This window comes from Stomoxys calcitrans, chromosome 5 (genome assembly GCF_963082655.1).
Source record: "Stomoxys calcitrans chromosome 5, idStoCalc2.1, whole genome shotgun sequence".
Classification (NCBI taxonomy): domain Eukaryota; kingdom Metazoa; phylum Arthropoda; class Insecta; order Diptera; family Muscidae; genus Stomoxys; species Stomoxys calcitrans.
The window spans coordinates 114,390,620-114,414,930 of NC_081556.1; the positions used below are offsets into that span (position 1 = coordinate 114,390,620).

Genomic DNA, 24,311 nt, shown 5'->3' on the forward strand with positions numbered 1-24,311 from the left:
AACATGGACCGATATGGCCCATTTACAATATCAACCAACCTACACTAATAAGAAGTATTTGTGCAAAATTTCAAGCGGCTAGCTTTACTCCTTCGGAAGTTAGCGTGCTTTCGACAGACAGACGGACGGACGGACATGGCTAGATCGACATAAAATGTCACGACGATCAAGAATATATACACTTTATGGGGTCTCAGACGAATATTTCGAGTAGTTACAAATAGAATGACGAAATTAGTATACCCCCCATCTTATGGTGGAGGGTATAAAAATCAAGAAGCAATATCAATGCAAAGGCCAAATAAAACCAACACAGCCAGTAGGACAAAGCGTCGGGGTTAGTTAGAGTGCTGTATGCATTTCATTTCGAGAGAAGAGTCTCAGTGGGGACTGAGTACTAATGATACTTGAGATGACAAGGCGGGTTATTGGCGCCTTTAAATAACCAATGGCCAACATCAGCGTCTGCTGCCAGGTTAGGGGTGGCTGGAGACGAGCGTTGGATCTTGAAGCAAGCGGCTCGCCACAACGAGGGATGCATGTGCCATTCCACCAAACCCATGCGGTTGGGGCGCTGGCCAGTAGCCCGCCCCCGGAAAACTATGAGAAACGAAGGAATAGTAAAAATGGACCTCCCCAACGTTGACGACCCACGCAAACGAAAAAAGGACCATGATTTGCGGATCTGCACCTGGAATTTCCGCACTTTTTATAGAGAAGGTGCAGAATACGCGCTGGCGGATGTATTAGAGAAGTACAAGGCAGATATTACCGCCTTACAGGAAGTGCGATGGACTGGGAATGGCGTCACTACAATACCAAACGGTGACGAACTATACTATGGCTGGCATAACACGAGGCATGAGTTTGGCTGTGGATTTGTGGTTAGTCATAGACTGCATCACCTTGTCTCAAAAGTTGTCGCACTTACATAGTCATAGACTGCATCACCTTGTCTCCAGCTTTACTCCGTTGGATGAGAGGCTAGCCACAATCCGCATAAAAGCCAAATTCTTCACCATCAGCCTTATTTGTGCCCATGCCCCGACGGAAGACAAGGACGAGCCGACCAAGGATATATTCTATGAGCGCCTAGAGAGAGAATATGACCTCTGCCCCGCACATGATATTAAAATCGTCCTGGGAGATAGGGAAGGAAGAGATTTGTGGTCCAACAGTCGAAAAGTTTAGCCTCCACGAGATAACGTCCAGTATTGGGTTGAGGCTGACAGATTTCGCCGCGGCAAAAAACATGGTAGTTAGTAGCACCAGATTTCAACATAAAAATATTCACAAAGCCACATGGCTGTCACCCGATCAAAAAACAAGGAACCAAATGGATCACGTTGTGATAGATGGAAGGCATTCATCCAGCGTGTTAGATGTACTAGCGAATATAGATTTGGATCATTACCTTGTTGCAGCAAATTTTCGCACCCGTTTGAGCATGGCGGGAAAGTAAAATCTGAAACTGCACGGAAGCTGAACATTGAAAAGCTGCAAACACAACAGATGGCAGCGGCATACTCCACTCGACAGACCCATCTGCTTGATGAAAGCACTTCTTGTTCCGATGATATAATGGCGCAGTGGCACACCATTGCCCACTCCATGGAAAATGCCGTGAAATCCGTACTTGGGTAGCGGAAGCCTCCTCCAATAACCCCGTGGTACGACCAAGAGTATCGAGATGCTACTGAAGCCAAGAATGCGGCATATAAAGCAACCCTGCAATCAGTAGCCATGCGCCAGATGAAGGAGAGTTATCGGGAAAGAAGGAGAGACATCTATTCCGCAGAAAGAAAAAGGAAATGGAAAGACGTGCTTGTGAGCGAATTGAGATGTACGGGAGTCAGAATGAAGCCCGGAAATTCTACCAAAGAATTAAACATCAAACCGATGGCTTTGGTGCAGGCACATCCTCCTGCAGAGACAAAGAAGGAAATCTGGTAACTGACACAGATAACATGCTGAGGATATGGAAAGAACATTTCTTCCAACTGCTAGTGTCCGACGTTGCCGGCGAAGAGAATACCGCAAAACCAATCAATGATGATGGTATAGAATGTTTACCTCCTAGTCGGAATGAGGTCCAAGTAGCAGTGACCCGGCTAAGGACCGACAAGGCAGCAGGAGCCGACGGGTTACCCGCTGAACTATTAAAACCAGAGGCAACACTCTGATAAGGCGTATGCATCAGCTTATCTGCGTAATCTGGCTAGAAGAACGCATTCCCGATGATTGGAACCTCAGCATACTGTGTCGCAAGACGGAATGTGCCAACTACAGAGGAATAAGTCTCCTCCCCATCGCATACAAGATACTCTCGAACGTACTGTGTGAAAGATTAAAACCTAAAGTCAATGAGATAATTGGGGCCCATCAATGCGGCTTTAGACCTGGTAAATCTACCCTGGACCAGATATTTACACTGCGCCAAAAGACCCGAGAAGGACAAATCAACACACATCTACCATCTCTTTGTTGACTACAAAGCCGCCTTCGATACTCCTTTAAGTTCAAAGGTATTTCAAGCCATGTCTGAGTTTGTTATCCCTGCAGGATGACACTTGCTGATACGCGTTCCTTAGTAAGAATAGGAAAGAATCTCTCCGAACCATTTAATACCAAACGAGGTTTCAGACAAGGAAACAGCCTATCGTGTGATCTCTTTAATATTCTGTTGGAGAAGATTATACGAGATGCAGATGTGAATAGATATGGCACACTATTCACAAGAGAACACATGCTACTCGCCTATGCCGACAACATCGACATCATAGGTCAGTCACCGGAAGTAGTAACTGCTGCCTTTGAAAGAATCGAAAGAGAGTCAGTGAATATGGGTCTGGCAGTAAATGGAGATAAGACGAAATGGATGGTTTCAACTCCCAAAACGCCTTGTACAAGCGAGCAGATAAAGAAAATGGAGAAAGTTGGGAACCACAGCTTTGAGATAGTCAGTAACTTTATCTACCTCGGCATCGCCGCAATCGAAACGAATGACACCAGTTTTAAGATTAGGTGAAGAATAATACTGGCAAACAGATGCTACTTTGGACTTAGAAAGCAGTTTAGAAACAAGGCCATCTCTCGACAGATGAAGATTACACTATAAAAGACACTGATGCTACCCGTGTTGTTATATGGTTCTGAAGCATGATAACTTGTGAAAGCAGATGAGGCAGTGCTTGGAGTATTTGAGAGAAAGATTCTTCGTAAAATATGTGGACCAGTTTGCGTTAACGGAGAATATAGGCGACGTATGAACCACGAGCTGTATGAGCTGAATGACGACGACAGCATAGTTACACGCATCAAAATACAACGGCTGCGTTGGCTAGGTCATGTTATCAGAATGGTTGAAGAAGCTCCAGTAAAGAAGCCTTTTGAAGGCAAACACGTTGATACACGCAAACCGGGAAGACCAAAAGCCCGATGGAAAGATCAAGTGGTGGGAGACACTTCGAAACTTGGTGTCAGAGATTTTAGAATGAGCGCAGAAGATCGAGGCGCTTGGAACGCTATTCTACGTTCGGCTAGTGGAACAAACTTTCTGTCATAGCCAATTAAAATAAGTAAGTTAAACAATCGTGATAAGTATTGGCCAAATCAATGTATAGCTTGATATAGCTTCCATTTAAACCAATCTCTCGATTTGGCATTTTGAGCCCCTAAAAGCCCCAGTTGTTATCCGATTTGGCTGAAATTTTACACCTAGGGTTTTTTTACGACTTTCGAATATCCATGGTAAGCATTGTCCAAATCGTTAAAGCTGCCATATAAACCTATCTTCCAAAACTCCCAGAAGCTTAAATTTTTGCCTAATTTCACCGACATTTGATACGTAAAAAATCACATATGCCCTTCAACTGGGGGATATAGGATGGGGGTATACTAATTTCGTCATTCCGTTTGTAACACATCGAAATATTGATCTGAGACCCAAAAAGTATATATATTCATGATCGTCCTGATATTTTAAGTCTATTTAGGCATGTCTGTCAAAAGCACCCTAACTTTCGAAGGAATAAAGCTAGGCGCTTGGTGTAGGTCTGTTGGCATTGTAAATGGGCTATATCAGACCATGTTTTGATATAGCTGCCATATAAACCGATCATGGATCTTGAATTCTTAAGCCTCTAGAGGGCGCAGTTCTTATCCGATTTGGTTATAATGTTGCATCAATTGTTTTTTTTTACTTCCAACAACTGTGCGGCGAGTATGGTCCAAATCGGTTTATAACCTGATATAGATGCCATATAAACCGATCTCGGATCTTGACTTCTTGAGCCTCTAGAGGGCGCAATTCTGATCCGATTTGACTGAAATTTTGTATGAGATGTTTTGTTTTGATTTCCAACAGCTGTGCCGGGTATGTTCCAAATCGGTTCACAACCTTATATTACTGCCATAAAAACCGTCCTCGTATCTTGACTTCTTGAGCCTCTAGATAACTCAATTCTTATCCGATTTGGCTGAAATTTTGTATGAGGTGTTTTGTTTTGACTTTCAACAACTGTGGCGAGTATGGGCCACATAGGTTCATAACCTGATATAGCTGCCATATAAACCGATCTAGGATCTTGACTTTTTGAGCTTCTAGACTCGGGCTGAAATCTTGTATGAGGTTTTTTGTTTTGATTTTCAACAACTATGCCAAGTATAATCTATTTCGGTTTATAACCTGATATAGCTCCCATATAAACCGATCTCCCGAGTATACATATTGAACCTCTAGAGGAGGCATTTTGAAATTTTGTACATAGAGTGCTCCTATGACTTTCAATATACGTGCCAAATGTGGTCTGAAATGGTCCATAATCTAAAATAGCTGCCATATAAACCTAACTCTCGATTTTACTTCTGGAGCTCCAAATTGGATAAGAATTGATCCAATTTGGCTGAAATTTTGCATAATGACTTCTATTATGGTCTTTAACACCAAATGTGGTCTTGTTATTGCCGGAATAGCATAGCAATTCTTATCCATTATCTTTTTTTTTACCTACAGAGTTATACCAAGCAAAGAACTTTATAAATGCTATCCTTAGTTAGATGCGGGCCAGCACAGCTTAGCAGGTTTTTACTTTTTTGTTCATAAAATTACTTCAAGTTCCTATATAGATAATGGCAAATGTTGTAAAATACCATTTAATTAGTAGCTGTTATTTACTATAACCATATAAATGGTATTTCTAATCATAATACCATAAATAAAATAAATTCTATTTAGTTTCTAAACGATTAAATTAACGCGAAACTTTGCAAACTCTCGACTTCACCCTCATATCTTTCATACATATGCCTATTAGCTGTCACCACAACTTTTATTAACTGACAACATAATGAACATAATCTACTGGCACAATGGCTAAGATTTGTTTGTTTAGAACAGAAGAAGAAGAAAAAAAAAACTAAAAAATACACATGTATGAAATTAAGATAATAAAAAATTTTTTCGAAAAAAAAACTTTATCAGAAAATCGTGTGAAAGCGATAACTTCCCTCACCTTCAAGGTTCTAATTTCTAAGTTTTGTAGCTATGTGCAAGAGTAGATACACGTGTACCTGCGCTAACATCCCAATGAGTAGCAATTGTAATTTTATGTTAATTGAAAATATTTATGGCAATGTAGTTTATGTTTTATTGTATTTATTATTAATTGTATAGGCCACAAAAATAGAGGACAAATTAATAATATAGCACACAAACACACGCAGCCATTATGAATTTTATGGATAATTATTATCATTCCCTCCACCGTAGCATAGGGGGTATATTCATTTAGTCATTCCGTTTGCAACACATCGAAATATCAATTTCCGACTCTATATACAGCGGTCAAAAAAAGTATTCATCATTCAATGTTTTTTTTTTAATAAGTCTACAAAAGACAATTGGAATAAAAACATATTAAACTAATGATGCAGTAGTGCTTGTGTGATATATATGTACACAATTTCATTGTTTTTAAAGAAAAAATAGTATTTATTGGAACAAAAAGGGCCATTTTACAGCTGAACACAAAAAATTGAACAAAAAAAGTATTCATCATTGCAAAAAAACAAAAAAATAAATAACATAATTTAAAAAAATTAATACTTTGTTATTCGACCACCGCGTCTTATAACTTCTTTTAAACGGTTTGACATCGATTGGACTAATTTAGCGGTTATATTTTGGTCTATATTAGTCCATTCCTCCATTATCACCTGTTGCATTTGACTCTTGCTCGAAAAATTGCGCGTTCTCAATTTGCGTTCGAGATGTTCCCAATCAATTGGGTTCAAGTCGGGACTTTGAGGAGGAGTTTTAATGACTTTGGGGCAGTTATACAGCATCCACATCTTGGTATTTAAAGCAGAATGTTTGGGGTCATTATCTTGATAATATTGAAAGTTATTACCAAGCCCAAGTTTTACAGCACTATCTTTTAAATTCCTCTTTAAAATGTCAATGTAATACTTATGATCCATTACTCCATTAATAATTTCAAGATTTCCCGCTCCTGAAGCCGCCATACACCCCCAAACCATTAAACCACCTCCACCATGTTTTACAGTAGCAACTGTGTTTCGTTCTTCAAGCTCTGTATTTGGTTTTCTGTACACTATGACCTTTCCATCGCACCCAAAAAGATTAAACTTGCTCTCGTCTGCAAAAATGACTGTTTTCCAAAATGATTCGGGCTGTTTTACATACATTTTTGCGAAGTTTAGCCTTTTCACTCGGTTTATTTTATTTATAAAGGGCTTCTTACGTGCAGTTCTTCCTCTGTAACTATGCCTTTTGAGTGTATTTCGAATTGTTTGTGCAGTAACTTCCTTCCCTAAATATTCCTTAGTGTTTTTACGAAGAATGGTCGCATTTGTCTTCGGAGTTTTCTGAACTTGCCGCACTAGCCAACGCACATCTCCAACTGAAAGTGCTTTTGGTCGACCAGATCTTGGTTTATTGTCAACAGTTTTCGTTTCTGTCCACTTTCTGATGATGGATTGTATAGTAGATCGTGGTCTATTTAATATTTCACTGATAGTTTTTTGAGTTAAACCATTCCTGTGGTGTTTTATTATCAAAACTTTTACCTCATCAGAAACCTCGTTTTGCTTACGACCCATTTTGACAAAAACTATATTTTCAATGAAATTAAATATTTGCTGTCAAGGGCAAAGCCTCCTTTACTAAATAAAACAGAAAAGGGGGATTCCCAAATAATATTTGAATTTGACTTTGATGATAGCACATCAATGATGAATACTTTTTTTGTTCTGTTTTTGGTGTTATTATATAAAATTGCATTTTTTGCGCTAATTAAATTTATTTTTTGAATTTATTTTAAAACATATTACGAAAAATAAAATATTGCATAAAACTGCATTATTTGTTTACTTTAAATTTTCTTCAATTACCCAAAATAAGTGAATTTATTATCAATTTTGCTAATGATGAATACTTTTTTTGACCGCTGTATATTTCGGATCGTCGTAAAATTCTAAGACGATCTAACGATGTCCGTCAGTCTGACCCTCCGTCTGTTGTAATCACGATACAGCCTTCAAAAATTGAGATTGAAATTTGGCACAGATACGTCTTTTTAATGCACGCTGATTAAGTTCTTGAACAGGCCAAATTGGACTATAGTTAGATATGCAAATGCAAATTTTGCCCATCAACATTCCACTAAGAAACAGGGGCAAAATTCTCACATATCAATGAGTGCAGTCCGATTCAAGTTTTAAGCTCAATAATAAGTAGCCTCCCTTTTATAGCCGAGTCCGAACGGCGTGCCGCAGTGCGACACCTCTTTGGAGAGAAGTTTCACATGGCATTGCAACTCATAAATGTTGCCGGCATTAGGAGGGGAAAACCACCGCTGAAAATTTTTTTCTGATGGTCTCGCCAGGATTCGAACCCCGACGTTCAGCGTCATAGTCGGACATGCTAACCTCTGCGCTACGGTGGCCTCCAGGTAGTTAGATATAGCTGCCACATAGACCGATCTGCCGATAAAGGGTCTAAAGCCCATTAAAGCTTTATAAATAAAGCCCGATTTCGCTGAAATTTGAAACAGTGAGTAAAACCGGCATCTGACTCAAATATGGTTCAGATTGGACTATATTAAGATATAGCTGCCATATAGACCGATCTGCCGATAAAGGGTCTGAAGCCCATAAAAGCTTTATTTATTACCTGATTTAGCTAAAATTTGAAACAGTGGGTTATTTTAAGCCCCCCGACTTCTAACCTTAATATGGATTACATCGGACTAAATTTAGATATAGCTGCCATATAGACCGATTACCCGATAAAGGGTCTGAAAGCCATAAAAGCTTTATTTATTACACTATTTTGCTGAGATTTGAAACAGTGAGTAGGTTTAGGCCTCCCAACATAGGACCCAAATATGGTTTAGATCGGACTATATTAAGATATAGCTGTCATATAGACCGATCTGCCGATAAGGGGTCTGAAAGCCATAAAAGCTTTATTTATTACACGATTTCAAGAGTGATTTGAAAGAGTGAGTAGTTTTAGTGGAGGCCACCGTAGCGCAGAGTTTAGCATGTCCGCCTGTGACGCTGAACGCCGGGGTTCGAATCCTGTCGAGACCATCAAAAAAAATTTTCAGCGGTGGCTTTCCCCTTCTAATGTCGGGAACATTTGTAAGGTAATATGCCATGTAAAACTTCTCTCCAAAGAGGTGTCACACTGCGGCACGCCGTTCGTACTCGGCTATAAAAAGGAGGCCCCTTATCATTGAGCTAAAACTTGAATCGAATTGGACTTGAATTGGACTGCACTCATTGATAGGTTAGAAGTTTGCCCCTGTTCCTTAGTGGAATGTTCATGGGCAAAATTTGCAATTTACAATTGGAATGGCTAGTTTAGTATACCCCATCCTATGGTGGGTATAAAAATTTGGTATTCATGTTTGGGCCGAGTTTGCCCCACCCCCAAACCACTCCAAATGGATGTACGTATGGCCCAATCACGACACTATGGGACTCAAATGATAGGTATTTGGGGGGTGAAAAATGAATCTGATATCTTATTTTGGGGAGAAATGTTAGAGGTTACGCCACATCATACCCTTAAACAGTCTCTGAAAACAGCATTTCCATGAAATTTTCTCTAAAGACAAAATTTCCATGAAATTTTCTTTAAAGACAAAATTTGCATGAAATTTTCTCTTAAAGACAAAATTTGCATGAAATTTTCTCAAAAGACAAAATTTCCATGAAATTTTCTCTAAAGACAAAATTTCCATGAAATTTTCTCTAAAGACAAAATTTCCATGAAAATTTCTCTAAAGACAAAATTTCCATGAAATTTTCTCTAAAGACAAAATTTCCATGAAATTTTCTCTAAAGACAAAATTTCCATGAAATTTTCTCTAAAGACAAAATTTCCATGAAATTTTCTCTAAAGACAAAATTTCCGTGAAACTTTCTCTAAAGACAAAATTTCCATGAAATTTTCTCTAAAGACAAAATTTCCATGAAATTTTCTCTAAAGACAAAATTTCCATGAAATTTTCTCTAAAGACAAAATTTTCATGAAATTTTCGCTAAAGACAAAATTTCCATGAAATTTTCTCTAAAGACAAAATTTCCATGAAATTTTCTCTAAAGACAAAATTTCCATGAAATTTTCTCTAAAGACAAAATTTCCATGAAATTTTCTCTAAAGACAAAATTTCCATGAAATTTTCTCTAAAGACAAAATTTCCATGAAATTTTCTCTAAAGACATAATTTCCATGAAATTTTCTCTAAAGACAAAATTTTCATGAAATTTTCTCTAAAGACAAAATTTCCATGAAATTTTCTCTAAAGACAAAATTTCCATGAAATTTTCTCTAAAGACAAAATTTCCATGAAATTTTCTCTAAAGACAAAATTTCCATGAAATTTTCTCTAAAGACAAAATTTCTATGAAATTTTCTCTAAAGACAAAATTTCCATGAAATTTTCTCTAAAGACAAAATTTCCATGAAATTTTCTCTAAAGACAAAATTTCCATGAAATTTTCTCTAAAGACAAAATTTCCATGAAAATTTCTCTAAAGACAAAATTCCATGAAATTTTCTCTAAAGACAAAATTTCCATGAAATTTTCTCTAAAGACAAAATTTCCATGAAATTTTCTCTAAAGACAAAATTTCCATGAAATTTTCTCTAAAGACAAAATTTCCATGAAATTTTCTCTAAAGACAAAATTTCCATGAAATTTTCTCTAAAGACAAAATTTCCATGAAATTTTCTCTAAAGACAAAATTTCTATGAAATTTTCTCTAAAGACAAAATTTCCATGAAATTTTCTCTAAAGACAAAATTTCCATGAAATTTTCTCTAAAGACAAAATTTCCATGAAATTTTCTCTAAAGACAAAATTTCCATGAAATTTTCTCTAAAGACAAAATTTCCATGAAATTTTCTCTAAAGACAAAATTTCCATGAAATTTTCTCTAAAGGCAAAATTTCCCTGAAATTTTCTCTAAAGACAAAAACTTCCGTGAATTTTTCTCTAAGGACAAAATGTCCATGAAATTTTCTATACAGACAAAAATTCTATGAAATTTTCTCTAAAGACTTCTCTACCAAGTGGTGTCGCTATGCGGCACGCCGTTCGTACTCGGCATAAAAAAAGAAGCGCCATTCTCATTGAGCTTAAACTTTAATCGAACTGCACTCATAGATGTGAGTGAAGTATACTCTGTTCTCTAATGGACAATATTTAGTTATAGCCTGTAGGTCTAAAAGGATATTCAATATAAAATAGACAAAATGTATAAAACTTACCAGTTTCGCAAATATAATCCCTGGGAAACTCCTCCTGGTAAATCCAATTGCTTTGCCGTCTGAGTGGATACTCACTTTGGTTTTGGGAGTTGTGAATGGTTTTGGTATGAATGGTGACAATTTCAACATCATTTACCGCGGTTGACCTTCTCTTATCGTAGGGCATGGATTTAGGCATGTATTATTGCACATTTTCGGATTTGTTGCAGGTTGCTAAATTTGATTGCAGATCGATCTGGAACATATTTTCAATACTTGAGATAAACTAGATATTTATTCCCTTTAAATTTGCTAACAATTCTACTGTTCCCTCAGCGAAACAATGTTGCCAAATAATAAAACGCTCGTCTATGTGTCGTCAATTAGGGCGTACTTCGGTTTTGTTACCACCAAATATAAGGCAAGCTTCTGCGGACGATGCAATGAGGTTTCTTCTCAGCTACCAGCATATCAGAGGCGATGAGAGTACTCCAAATGTGGCCATGATTTCGGCTATGCTGGCGACATGCGTCGCATTGCGGCACGTCTTTCAGATTCGGCTATAAAATGGAGGTCCCTTATCATTGAGCTTAAAACTTGAATCGGACAGCACTCATTGATGTGAGAAGATTGCCGCTGTTCCTTAATGGAATGTTCATGGGCAAAGTTGCATTTTTGGAGTACTTTCTTAACCATGATAGGGCTAGTTCTCTTCACCTGAAAGAATAACTCCGCATATATAACGTTGGGAGACCGCAGATACCTGAAATGCCACCCTATAGCAGTGATGGGCACAATAACACTGTTGAAAAGACCAAAATATGTTTGTGTGAGCATCATCGAACATGAGATAAACGAATTAGCATTGAAATAGAGGCAGCCGAACAAAGCCACGAAGTTATTTACACTGTCTGTGTACTTCTATTTGCTTTTCCTATGCCCGCGGGCGTATGTGTATTCGCCTTCGACGTTATACAGACTGATACGGTTCACATAGATCACATATAGCCATTACATAAACAAATATGTACTCCGATTTGATATTTTCAGTCCAAAGAAACCTCAATTTCTCGGAACTTATGGTGAAGGAATCCTTGAGGATCTTCAAACTATTTAAGTCACCCAACCTGATGGAATATTTCCGGCTGTGGAGACTGCCTTGCACGAGGTCGTGCATAAAATAGAAGCAGCCTTCGATGCCAAAACGTACACCTTTGCGGCATGCATTGACACCGAGGGTGCTTTTAACAATGTGCGGACCGACACATTGATCCAATCCTTAGAACAGTACCGGGTGGACCCGGTCCTTAAAGACTGGATAAACCATATGCTAAGGAACAGGTGGATAAATTGTGTGTCCCATGGTATAAATATAAGGGAGATTTTATCGCCACTCCTATGGGTGACCACCATAAATGACCTATTACGGATGCTGACTGCGGAGGGACTTGAACCCGTCTATTACGCAGACGATATTATATTACTTCTAAGGGGTAAGCATCCGAACGAGCTATGCAGAAGGGCCGAAAGGGTCTTGCATATAGCATATGACTGGGCTAGACACAGAGGTCTCAATGTTTTCCCAGAGAAGACTGAAATATGCCACAGGGGGGCATTTTTTTGCCATTCCTCTGGGTGACCACCATAATTGACCTATTACGAATGCTGACTGAGGAGGGATTTGAACCCATCTGCTACGCTATAATACTTCTAAGAGGGAAGGATCCAAACAAGTTATGCAGAAGGGCCAAAAGGGTCTTGCATATGGCATATGACTGAGCTAGACCCAGAGGTCTCAATGTTAGCCCAGAGAAGACTAAAATATGCCTGTTAACGAGGATGACGCACCACGTTTCCTCAAATAAGACAATTTCGATATCTGCCAAGGTCAAATACTAAGGAGTGATCTTGGACAGAAAACTGAATTGGAAGTGTCACAGGAGCGTACTGGGAAGGATCACAAGTTTTGGGAACTATATAGACGGGCTGTAGGCTTGAAATGGTGCCTGAATCCGAGGATAGTCCACTGGCTCTACAGGATTAGGATGATTGGACCAATACTTTCTTACGCTTCAGTAGTTTGAAGGACTGCTATGGAGAAAAAGTGCAACATAAGTACCATACAACAGGTTCAGAGAACATGTTGTCTCGGCATAGGCGGAGCGATGAAGACCACGCCCACTAGGACACTGGACACTATTCTAGATATCCGACCCATATCAGCCACTGCGGCTATGAGACTTCAGGCGATGGGAGCAGCTCATAGCAACGCGGTATAATCGAGGCGACGATAGGAAACCTGGAAGCAAAAGAAGAGGTTTTCGATCGGATACCTTAGATGAACCTTGAAATCGAGTGCGAGGCACTGCTCCAATCGGCGCACTCTTGGATTGACGGAACCCTAGTATTGCCATCTGGATGGATCAAAGTTACACGGATGCATCAAAGCTGGAGGACAGATTGGGCCAGGGGTCTACATTAAGAGCCCAGGGACTGAGATCTGTTTTAGACTTTAAACCCATTGACATACCGATTAAGTGTGAGGCAGCCACTGCGGCTATGAGACTTAAGGCGATGGAAGAAGAGCAGCTCATACCATCGCGGTATAATCGAAGCGACGATAGGAAACTTGGAAGCAAGGGAATAGGTTTTCGATCGGATACCTGAGATGAACCTTGAAGTCGAGTGCGACGCACTGCTGCCATCGACACAGTCTTGGATTGACGGAACCCTAGTATTGTCATCTGGATGGATCAAAGTTACACGGTTGTATCAAAGCTAGAGGACAGATTGGGCCTGGGGGTTTACATTGAGAACCCAGGGACTGAGATATGTTTTAGATTGCCTGATCATAATACGGTCCTGCAGGCGGAAATTCGGGCGATCACAGAATGCGTGAAGTGGTGTGGTGCTAACACGAGGACGTCGACAGTAACATTGTCATAAGCGCAATAACAACCAGGACGATAAGGTCACGAACAGTCTTGCAGTGTAAGAAGGAGATTAACGCCTTTCCTGAGGATGGAAAAATCCGCATCGTTTGGATGCCGGGCCATAAGGGAGTAGAGGAAATGAAGGGGCAGACGATTTAGCGGTGAGGGCCAGAGGACTGCCGTCAATAAACTTGACCCTATTCGGGTCGACGCAGTCCGAGTTAAGGGAGTGGGCGACGAATGCGCATGCAACATTGTGAAACAGCGAAACGGTCGGTAGGACAACGAGAATCCTATGGGGGGAAATTAATACCTTTCTACTTGTTTTCTAACTAGCGCCCTCACATGATAAAGCAAAGGTGGCATATGCGATAAAGTAGCCTAGTATACCCCAAACAATATGAAATTGTTTTGCGAAAATTACTTTTAATTTTCTTTTCCTTTCTTTTTTTGGCCTAACTTATCTACAGAAAAATTTGGTAAACATTTTTATCTGGCCTCTAAACCTAAACCGTAGTGCTAATTGCATGCCCAAGGCTGTAAAGTTTAAGCGATTCGCAAATGTTTGATTTAAAAAAAAAAAAAAAAACGTGAAACATAACAAGTTTGTGTGTTGGTGATTTCCTCAAATAATAGAATTCCCCCACCAACGATTAAATCCCAATTTCTTAATACAATTTGATTGATGATTTATAGGGCAGCGCGTCTAGTAGGCAAGGTAATTTCCAATCAAGATAAACAGAAAACACGTAGAAAAAACAAAAAACAGGGCCAAGGCATGGAGAAAATTTACTTTGGCAAAACTGAGGTGTAAATGAAAAATCAAATCGGACAAAGGATATGGAAAAGATCGTAGGCAAAAGAAAGTCACCAGCAACAGTTGTGAGTCTAATGTTTATTTTAAACATTATTTTACTTTTTTTTTAGTTTTTATTTTTTTGATAAAAATAATCAACAATTGTTCTTATAGTTCTTTAAAAAAACTGTAGCTTGGCGACAAGGTCGAACTTAAATTCTATGGTAAATCGAAACGAACAAAATATTCGTTGTCTAAAGGAAAACAAAATCATTAAAGTTATCATAATCATAATAATAATGCTAACAATAAAATAAAACAAACTATTACAAGTTTCTTTAATTGAAGACAACAAAAGTGATGCGACGATTTCGTTGTTACAAAAAAATCGCCCTATACTGCTGGAACGACTCGAGTTTGTAATTTACTTAATATGATTTCATCAAAGCTAACAGAGTGTTTCAGGACAACGAAATAGAAGTAGAAAAAATAAAACAAAATAATACAAAAAATACATGCAAATTTCCAATATAAAAATTTGTCAAAGTAATTTGGCCGCCGTTCCTTAGAAACAAATAATAATAAAAATATTTTCTTTCAGATGTCTATATATAGAGTTAAATATGAAGTAGTAGTCATTGCTTTCATGTTTAAAGTACATATGTATAGATTTACTATGATAAGTCCTAAGTGTACATAGATAGTCTAAGAAGGGGGTGATTGGTTGCTTGGCTGGTGGATAGCCAGCTGTGGTCGAGCTCGACATAACCAAGCTTCGTGTTGGTGTGTGTATCAGGGGAGTAGGTGGGTTGGTTTGGGCTGAATAGAGATTTGAGTTGGATTTAAGTTTTAGCATTTTTTGTGACGTTACATCTATGATTGCATCGTTGTCGTTACTGGCCGTTCATCAAGGCATATCAATGTCCAGCGAATCTGGTGACAGTAGCAGGGATTCGCTTGGCCCCGAGGTCACCATAGACAACTGATCGCCCATTATGGCATGTGAGAGATCTACAGAGTTATGATGATGGTGATGGTGGCCAACATCGTCGACGCCATCGTTATCATCGCGCATAGGGTGCAAGTGATGATGCTGCGTGGGATCCAAAGTGTCCAAATGACTTTGTGCATCTAGCGCATGTTGATGCGATGAGGAGAGCAAGGGATCTCGCCCGTGCTGCAGCGACGAAGGGGATGTGGGATAGCTGTCACTGTGATGATGATGGTGGTGATAATGCAAATGACTGTGATCTCCCATCGACAATAGACCGAAATTGGGACTACTACCACTGCTGCCATTACTGGGACTTGGTGGACACTGGAGCAGACTGTTGTTGCTGGTCTGATGATGATGGTGGTGGGCGAGGGCGTGTTGATGACCATGCAGATGTGCGTGCTGATTGAGATGCAGATGATTGTGGTCGCAGTTGTTGCTGCTACAATTGTTTGAGCCAAGACTACACCCTCCATCGCCCAGGTTGCAGCAACTGCTGTTTACCACAATAGTTGCGGCATTATCACCACAGCAACTTGTCGTTGATTTGTATGCCATCGAGCCGTTGTTATTTCCACTCGTAGGCGATGGCATCGCAGAGCCACAAACATATAAGTCATCTATGGAAAGATGATGATTGCTATTGTGAGCATGTTCATGGCCACAATCGTTGCCATTCGAGTTGAAGCTATGCACACTACATTGCATTTGCATTGATGAGCTGTTATTCTGGTTGTTGTTGTTGCTGCTATTGTTCAGGTTGGGGGAATGAGAAGCTGACATTAACTGGCCGCCATTGTGCGATGAAGACGAAGAGAACATGGGATCATCGCCCTGAATCACAGGCTTGGTGTCCTCCATCATTTCTTCATTGGTATTAATACTGAGGTTACTCTTGCTGCTCTCTATTGTGGGCAGCGGCTTTGTATCCATTGGCTGTTGCTGTTGCTGTTGTGTAGCATCGTTGATTTGAGGCGTCGAGTGATGATTCAATGATGTTGGACTAGGACATTTTAGGAAGGAAGTTCGAGTTGTGGGCGCTGAAACAGAAGTCACACTAAAATCGGTCAGAGGCAAGCCATGTGATTTGGCCTGCATTTCCAGCTCTTTGATTCGATTCATGAGTCGACGATTCTGTACTTCTGTCTGGCGATGACGATATTCGTTTTGTTTCAGACGAGAAATTTCATGCTTCAAGCACTTTATGTAGTCCACCGAACTCTTAAGTATGGTGCCCTTATTAGGCCGTATGTCGCGCACCACTTCATAATAGGGATCATTAGTTTTGGGTAGTAGTGTGCCTAATTCTTTTATACGATCGTTTATGTTAAAACGCCTGCGTCTTTCAATCATGTTGTGATTGTCCTTCTTTTGCCGATCTTTGGCCAAAGCGTGTGCTTCGACTTCGGAGAAAGAATTTGGCTCTTGTTTGATATTTAACTCGGAGGAGAAGCTACTGCCACCATCATCCATTCGAAGAGTATCATTCAAATGACGAGAATCCATGTTGTGAAGTATGTCGTCAAAATCCAAGTCTGCATCGCTCTCAAACGAAGGCAGTTCGGAGGTGCTAGTAGCGACTGAGCTAAGGCTCGGTGACATGGGTGTCGAGTGTAAAGGACTGGTTACATTACTGGGTGCAGAACCATTTGCTGTTGTTGCCAATAAGTTGGTGTTGCGCATTAAAGTAACTAGATTTCCAGGACTTGAGCGACTAGCCAAAGACGAAATCGAATTGCCGCCATTGCTAGGTTTTTTGTTCGCTGTTGTTGTTTTTTGCTGCTCTCCTCCACCACCTCCATTGTTCGCACTCATATTGCCACTGTAGTAAGGCACGGAATTGTTATTATTATTACTACTACTGGCCCCCACACTGTAGGGTGACAAAGTAATGGCATCATCCATCATGGAGACACTACTATTTGGTGTAGTAGATGTTGGGGTCAAACGCACATGCCTCGGAGAGTTGTGGTTAGATTCGTTTGCATTGTTATTGCTGGCCATGCCTGCTCCGGTGTAGCTGCTGGAACGATCCTGTGTGGAATTGGCCACGGCCAACTTGAGGTTGCCTGCAGAGGCCGAGGTACCTGAGTTTTTGTTCTGAAACAGTTGGCCACTCCATTCTGATTGCTTAAATGATTCACTTAAATACTGGCGCACCTGATTCTTTTGCTTTTGTATCACATGGTAACGTGTGGGATTTTCCAAGACTGTGCGTACTTGCAACACCTGCTGCGGTACATCCACTTCAATGGGGACTTTTAGGGTCATTGGGCTGGATTGGGGGGTGGAATTAAAACTGTTGCTGTTTGAGTGGTGATCAAACCGGCGATTAGAGCCGCCGTTACTATTCACCACAAGTTGGGGGGAACTACTTTGTTGATGCTGTTGCTGCTGTTGTTGTTGTTGTTGGAGGTTATAGATTTGCTGTTGCTGCTGTTGGTGATGTTGACGCTGCTGAATAAGTTGTTGCTGCTGCTGTTGTCTCTGCATTTCAAGAGCTTCAGCCTCGCGTTTCTCAGCCTCCAAACGTTCCATCTCCTGTTGCTGCTCCCGTTGCAACTGCAACTTCAAGTGTGTCCTTGAGGTGGGTGTGACTGTCTTGAAAGTCGGTATGCTATCGGGCCGTATCGATTGGGTGGCAGACTTCAACTCATAAAATTCCACCTCGTCCGAATGCGGCCCGGACACCTTGACCGCAGGCAACACATCGTCATATTTATCCTCGTCCATTAGACAATAATCGATCTCGAAATTGAAATCTAAATCGATCCCCGATTCAGCCATTATGATGGTGGTGATGATGAGACAATATTTTTCTCAGTGTTTCCCCCCTCCCTACTACTCCGCCAGCCAACGGATTAGCTTATAATACTTTTATTGGTATTTTCAGTTTTGCTTCGACTTTAAGATATTCTCGATAATTATGTTAACTTTCGACTATACACTATACCTTGGAAGCAGTCATCATGTTATTTTCTATATACACTGCGGCGTTGTCGTCGATTTCGGCGTCGTAAGCGGCGGCGGCAGCGGAGGCGTATGACGACAAACCTGATGAATTTTTATATCTTTGTATAATAGTATTAACAAAAAATATCTGATAGATTATCACAAAATTTCACTGACTGATTTCTTTTTTACGGGGGAGAGGGATGTGAGCAGGTATTTGCTGCCACTTTTATTGCACCACCATTATTATCTCGAATGTTTGTTTGTAATTTACGTCTTTGCCACCATTCCACTCCTTTTTCCAAGAATTAAGAACTAAAATAAGACAGCAAATGCCAAAAAAAAAACAATACACAATTAACAACAAATATGCGCAACAATTAAAGAATACTAATAATTAACATTAACGAAAAAAGAAAAGTTAACATTCCCAAGAGAATGAACGAAAGAAATAAAAAATAATTTCGATCTTTTTTTTTTTTGACTTTACGAAAACACAGACAACAACTTTACCATATCGCGAAGAAATAATGGATTCTGGCAGGGCTCTCACTCTCTCTCACAGGTGGCAACGAGTGTAGTTCTGTTATGTAAGTTTACGAGAGAGAAAACTTTACACATCAATTGTTATTTTGTTCGGGCGATCATTTTGTTTGCAGTTCTCTGTATTTTTTTTTTTTTTGTTTTCAATTTTCCCCGTTTACGTTGTTGTTTCTTTTTTCAATGCTTTTCCGATATTTCCACGAGCTATGTTCTTGATTGACATGTAAACGATCGCACACCGACGGCTATAGCAACGAAGTTAAGAAGTTTACTTTTCCGACTTTATACACACGATCAACTGGTATTTTAACGTTTACCCCACTGACTGGCTTTTAGTAGTTATGGCGTTGCCATATGTCAGCCAAGGCATATGAACTCAAGAAATTGCCCAAAAAATATAAAGAAATTCCAAAATGCCCAATGTTTAAACGGACAAGACATGTGGGTAACGGAAATAAATTAAAATTCAGTACGAAAAGATTTGTTTAACGTTTTGATGGGTATATTATGGTATGTATAATCAAAATTGGTCCCACATACAAAATGTTAGCCAATTGCAATTAACATGTAACGGTTTCAGTCAACCCGTTTCCAAACTCATGTAACTGGGGCTGGTTATCGAATTATTTTCCGGCCAGGGGCTACCGCTTCAGTGTTGCAAAAATGCAAATTTTGCCAATGGACATTCCACTAAGGAACAGGGGCCGCTTTAGTGTTACTTGTTGTAATTTTAAGTAATTAATTAAAATAAAATTAAATTTGCACATGGAGGAAGCAGGAGCCGGTTGCCGGCCTCTCACTTAGACTCTCCACTCGATCAGTGGTATATTGTGCACCACTGCAGTTTAAGTAACTATGTATACTTATGCAGCATTCCACTATTCGAAACCTGTGGAAGCGCCCGGTAACTCTAAGCTGAGCGTTTCCTGATAACGATGAACACAACATCAATGAGATCATTTTCTTGTTGTTGAAGCGGTGTAACTGGGTTGGGGTGCGTCCAAAGGGATCTGGTCCCATGTCGAGTACGATCAGTTGGACAGTAAAACACCACTGCAGTTTAAGTAACTATATATACTTATGCAGCATTCCACTATTCGAAACCTGTGGAAGCGCCCGGTAACTCTAAGCTGAGCGTTTCCTGATAACGATGAACACAACATCAATGAGATCATTTTCTTGTTGTTGAAGCGGTGTAACTGGGTTGGGGTGCGTCCAAAGGGATCTGGTCCCATGTCGAGTACGATCAGTTGGACAGTAAAACATGTGGCATGTAATCCAAGGATACAATCGGTACATAAGTACATCCAACACACTGGACTGCGTGAATGCCATTTAGACCCTCTTGCAGCGCCATCTGATCAACAGATTCTCTCTTGTAGTGCTCAGTCTCACACTCTAGATCATGTAGATCCTTCTTGTTGTCTCTGGGCTATGAATGTCTATCCACAAGATGATGGTCGGGATGGTCTCTGCGATAGCAGCTACTTGGACATCATGTAGTTGTAGCTTTTGCAAGGACAGGGCGTATACCTCCTGATTGAAATAAAGGTTATCTTGCAGTACGCAGCTTATTTAAAGATCTGAATATAATTCCACTGTGTGTTGCTGAGCTGACGTGTCCACACAGGTGCTGTATAGTTTAATAGCTTTGTATATAGTCAACTAGGTTACTTAATCTATAAAACCTGTCAAATGTGACACCAATTCCAATTTTGGGAAATTTGGTGTTCAGAATGGTCACGCCTTCGACTTCAACTTCTTATTCGTCTCCACTGAAGATGAAGCTGAAGATTTGATGGCGGATATCTTCAACTTTCCGGTAATGAAATAAACGGCAAGATCGGCAAGGTAGCAGTGCAATCTTACGCAGATATCATCAAAGAGTAATTATGGGCAGACTGCCCAGAATGTGGGTACCAACGGTTAACCGACAGTTTATACACGTTGTATAGCTCATGTTGTTGTTGTTATAGCAGTGTGTCGAACACTGAGGCGGCAGCCCTTGCCGATGAAGAAATCCATTGGGTCAATCCGGTACGTACAACCGGCTGTCATGGGATTGTTGTATAGCTTTTGTGGGAAGACCGCTCCAAATCGTACATAGATAGTCCGTAATCAATGGAAAGAGACACATCTAACTATGGTTATCGGAACTATAAAAGTAAATTATAAGTTACGTAAACATATGTCTCGTATTTGCATTAAAAATAATGATATCTATCGACTACTTGGAGGATAGCTTTCTTTGTCAGTTAGCTTTGTGAAGTGAATTCATCGGAAGGAGAAAAGGGAAGATGAGGAATTATGATGGTCCTTAATCTGGCCAGCGTGGATGTCTAGACGACTAATGTATTGGCATCATCCTCCGCGAACCTAATCTAAACACAGCTCAATCTCCGCAGTGTCGGACCTGAGTTTTATTTTCATACATTGCATTTGGGGGGTCATTAGCTCCTGGCACAGGCCAAATTTGCCTATTCTGCTCAGAATGACGTAGTCCCCCGCCTCCACTTTACCCTTTATAGCACATTGTAACCCAGGAGTCTTTGAATAACGCATTGTAACCGCGACAATTGCGCGAGCTGCGGGTTTGGGCAAAGTTCTGTTGCTCTTATAGCCGTACGAGAGAATTCAGAGGGGTCGCATAGTCCGATGACGAGGAAGCGGCGACGACCAACTGCTAACTACATTTGCACAGCATCTTGCAAAGTAATCCGAAATTTTGACTTGCTTAATATCAAGCGGCAAAGCAGATTTTTTTTTGGCGCAACTACGTTCAGCCATTTGCTTTCACTTCTATTGTTCTCGACTTGATGCCAAATTGCTAGTGTATTCCGCCTTTAAACAGGGTCCACATGATATACGTCACCCGTTTACCTCTCCAGCCAATCATCAATATGCAAGGTGAGGTGTAAATTTACCTTTATTTATGCCTTATCTCTTAACTGGATATAAAATTCAATTATCAGAAGAGAACACTTAAAGGATGAACCCACAACACCATCCATTAAGTGTTCTCTTCTGATAATTGAATTTTATATCCAGTTAAGAGATAAGATAATGGATGAACCCACAACACAATGAAACTACAAATCCTTATTCAATCCCAGGATTCACTAATAGAAGGTTAGGTCACATGCAAAAACACAAAGTGGATAGGCCCCATAAACATCATTAAGGATGTCAAATCTGACGATTGAAAATGTCATCATATAGGAGAAAACGTAAACAAAGAATGAATGTAAAAAGAGAACAAGTTGACATCCTCAATGCCAAGTACTGCCAAATATTAAAAAAAAAGTATATCGGCTGATCGCTTGGCTTAACCTTATTCAGTGAATCCTGATTCAATCCCATGGCAGCTGGTTGTTCGTACCGGACTGACCCCATGGATTCCTTCATCGGCAAGGGCTGCCGCCTCAGTGTACAACACTGCTTCAACAATAACAACAACAAATCCTTAGTTAAAAAATTGATTAAGATTCTCTCGAATCGGGCAACACCTTTTGAAATTGGCGAATTTTTGTTCCCATATATAAGAACAAATTTATAAATATGGCAACACATTGGAGCTATGCTCATCAAAAATCTCTCATCTTCACACATATAAAACAAATTAGCACAATTAACACAGACGTAATAAATTAACACAATTATTACCAATTCAAATTCAACACGATTCTTTAAAACTCCCTCGAGCGAGATAGAGAGAAGTAAGTTTTTATAACTTTCGTCTGATACACACAACATCCACTCGATACAAATGCAATGCAGCGGATTTGGCTCCCAGCAACAAGAACAATTTGATAACTCATTAATACCATGCTTTTGCTATTAAATCCCATTGATAAAATAATAATTTTCTTCTTAGCAAATCGTTTCTCAAACAATGTTCGTTGTATTCTAATTTGGAAATTGGAATTGGGAAAACGAATAGATCGAAAGCAATTGAATTGTGAAGTTTCCGTGAACAATTTAATACATCTTTCAATATAAATTTACAAATAGCAACGTACTGTTACGGCACAGAAACTTGTTTTGTATTTTTTTTTTTAATTTACCATTTTAAAATACTTTAAATTAAACAATAACCGCGCATGCAAGCATTTCAAATTTCGTTTTATTGTGGACTTTTTCGATATCGTTGTTGGCTCTTGGCTTTGAAATCGATTACTGCCTGGAGGAAGTGATGCCAACTGTATCAGTTCTAAAATAAAACGTATATATTAAATATGTACTATACAGTACCCAACTCCATAGAACAATTTGTTCTGGGTAAAATTAAGAAGGCAAAGTCAAAAACCTAACAATAACAAATTCAACGAAACAACCTTGTGGCAATGGGGGTAGAAATGACAGTTGCCCAACAACAAAATATTGATTGCATCACAGTATTAAGTTTTTTTTACAAAATGATTTCAACATGTTGCTAGCAACATTGTCAAATTTCGTAGATTTTAAAAGTACATGTCTATTAAATGCAGCGGTGAATGATAATCATTTGTTTACAACGATTGTTAGTTAAATTTTTTTAAAAAACATTGTCTTTTTTTTTTTGGAGAGATATTAGGGATATGAAAGACACTACACCAATGTCCAACATCCGAAGAGCGCGAGTTCCAGACTCTCTCAATCAAAAGACTGTACTCAACGCAACGTACAAGTGCAAAGGTCTCAGATCAAGTATCGCATTCAGTGATACTATGTGTACATGTGACGAATGCACCTTTTTTTCACCAATACCATTAAGCAGCGTTTACATAGCACATCATGATCGTACTCATCGTGTGTATTACAATGACCATACATCAGATGTGCCATGTAAACTCAGCATTACAATGACCATACATCAAATGTGCCCTGTAAACTCAGCATTAAGATGTCAGTTTTGTGTTCAGATTCGCAGCAAATTACCTAATTTTTTTGCACGACGTTCTCCATGATTTGTTCCTCTTTCTCTCATTTTAATTGCTCAGGTACCCACACGAGGGCAAGTGTTTTTGGTTGTGTGAGAATAATGTCAATTTTGAAATGACAGCTTGATAACGAGATGGCGGATTGTACAAATGAGACCGTCTTTAATTGTTTCGCCATGCTCCCGATTTCATATCTCCATACATCAAGTGTGAACTGCTTGTAATTATCGATTAATAGCCTATGAGCCCCGTTATTAAAATTGTACAGTCTGGCAACACTTCAATCAGCTGTGTTTTGTGGGATAAAAACAATAGTCGCTTTCTGGTATTGACATCAACATTCATCAAAATTTTGTGAAAATTATTCCCTAAAAACGCCCCTCTTCCCAAT

General features: G+C 39.6%; 1 protein-coding gene across 1 annotated transcript; it reads right to left on the reverse strand.

Annotated features, from left to right (window-relative positions):
- Positions 1 to 14,676: 14,676 nt before the first annotated feature.
- LOC106092282 (uncharacterized protein DDB_G0283357) lies at positions 14,677 to 19,318 on the reverse strand. Its single transcript, XM_013259094.2, has 2 exons — positions 18,972 to 19,318; positions 14,677 to 18,773 (listed from the first exon to the last, which is right to left on the reverse strand). The coding sequence occupies exon 2, from the start codon at positions 18,291 to 18,293 to the stop codon at positions 15,420 to 15,422; it is 2,874 nt and encodes a 957-aa protein (XP_013114548.2). The 5' UTR covers positions 18,294 to 18,773; positions 18,972 to 19,318; the 3' UTR covers positions 14,677 to 15,419.
- Positions 19,319 to 24,311: the final 4,993 nt, after the last annotated feature.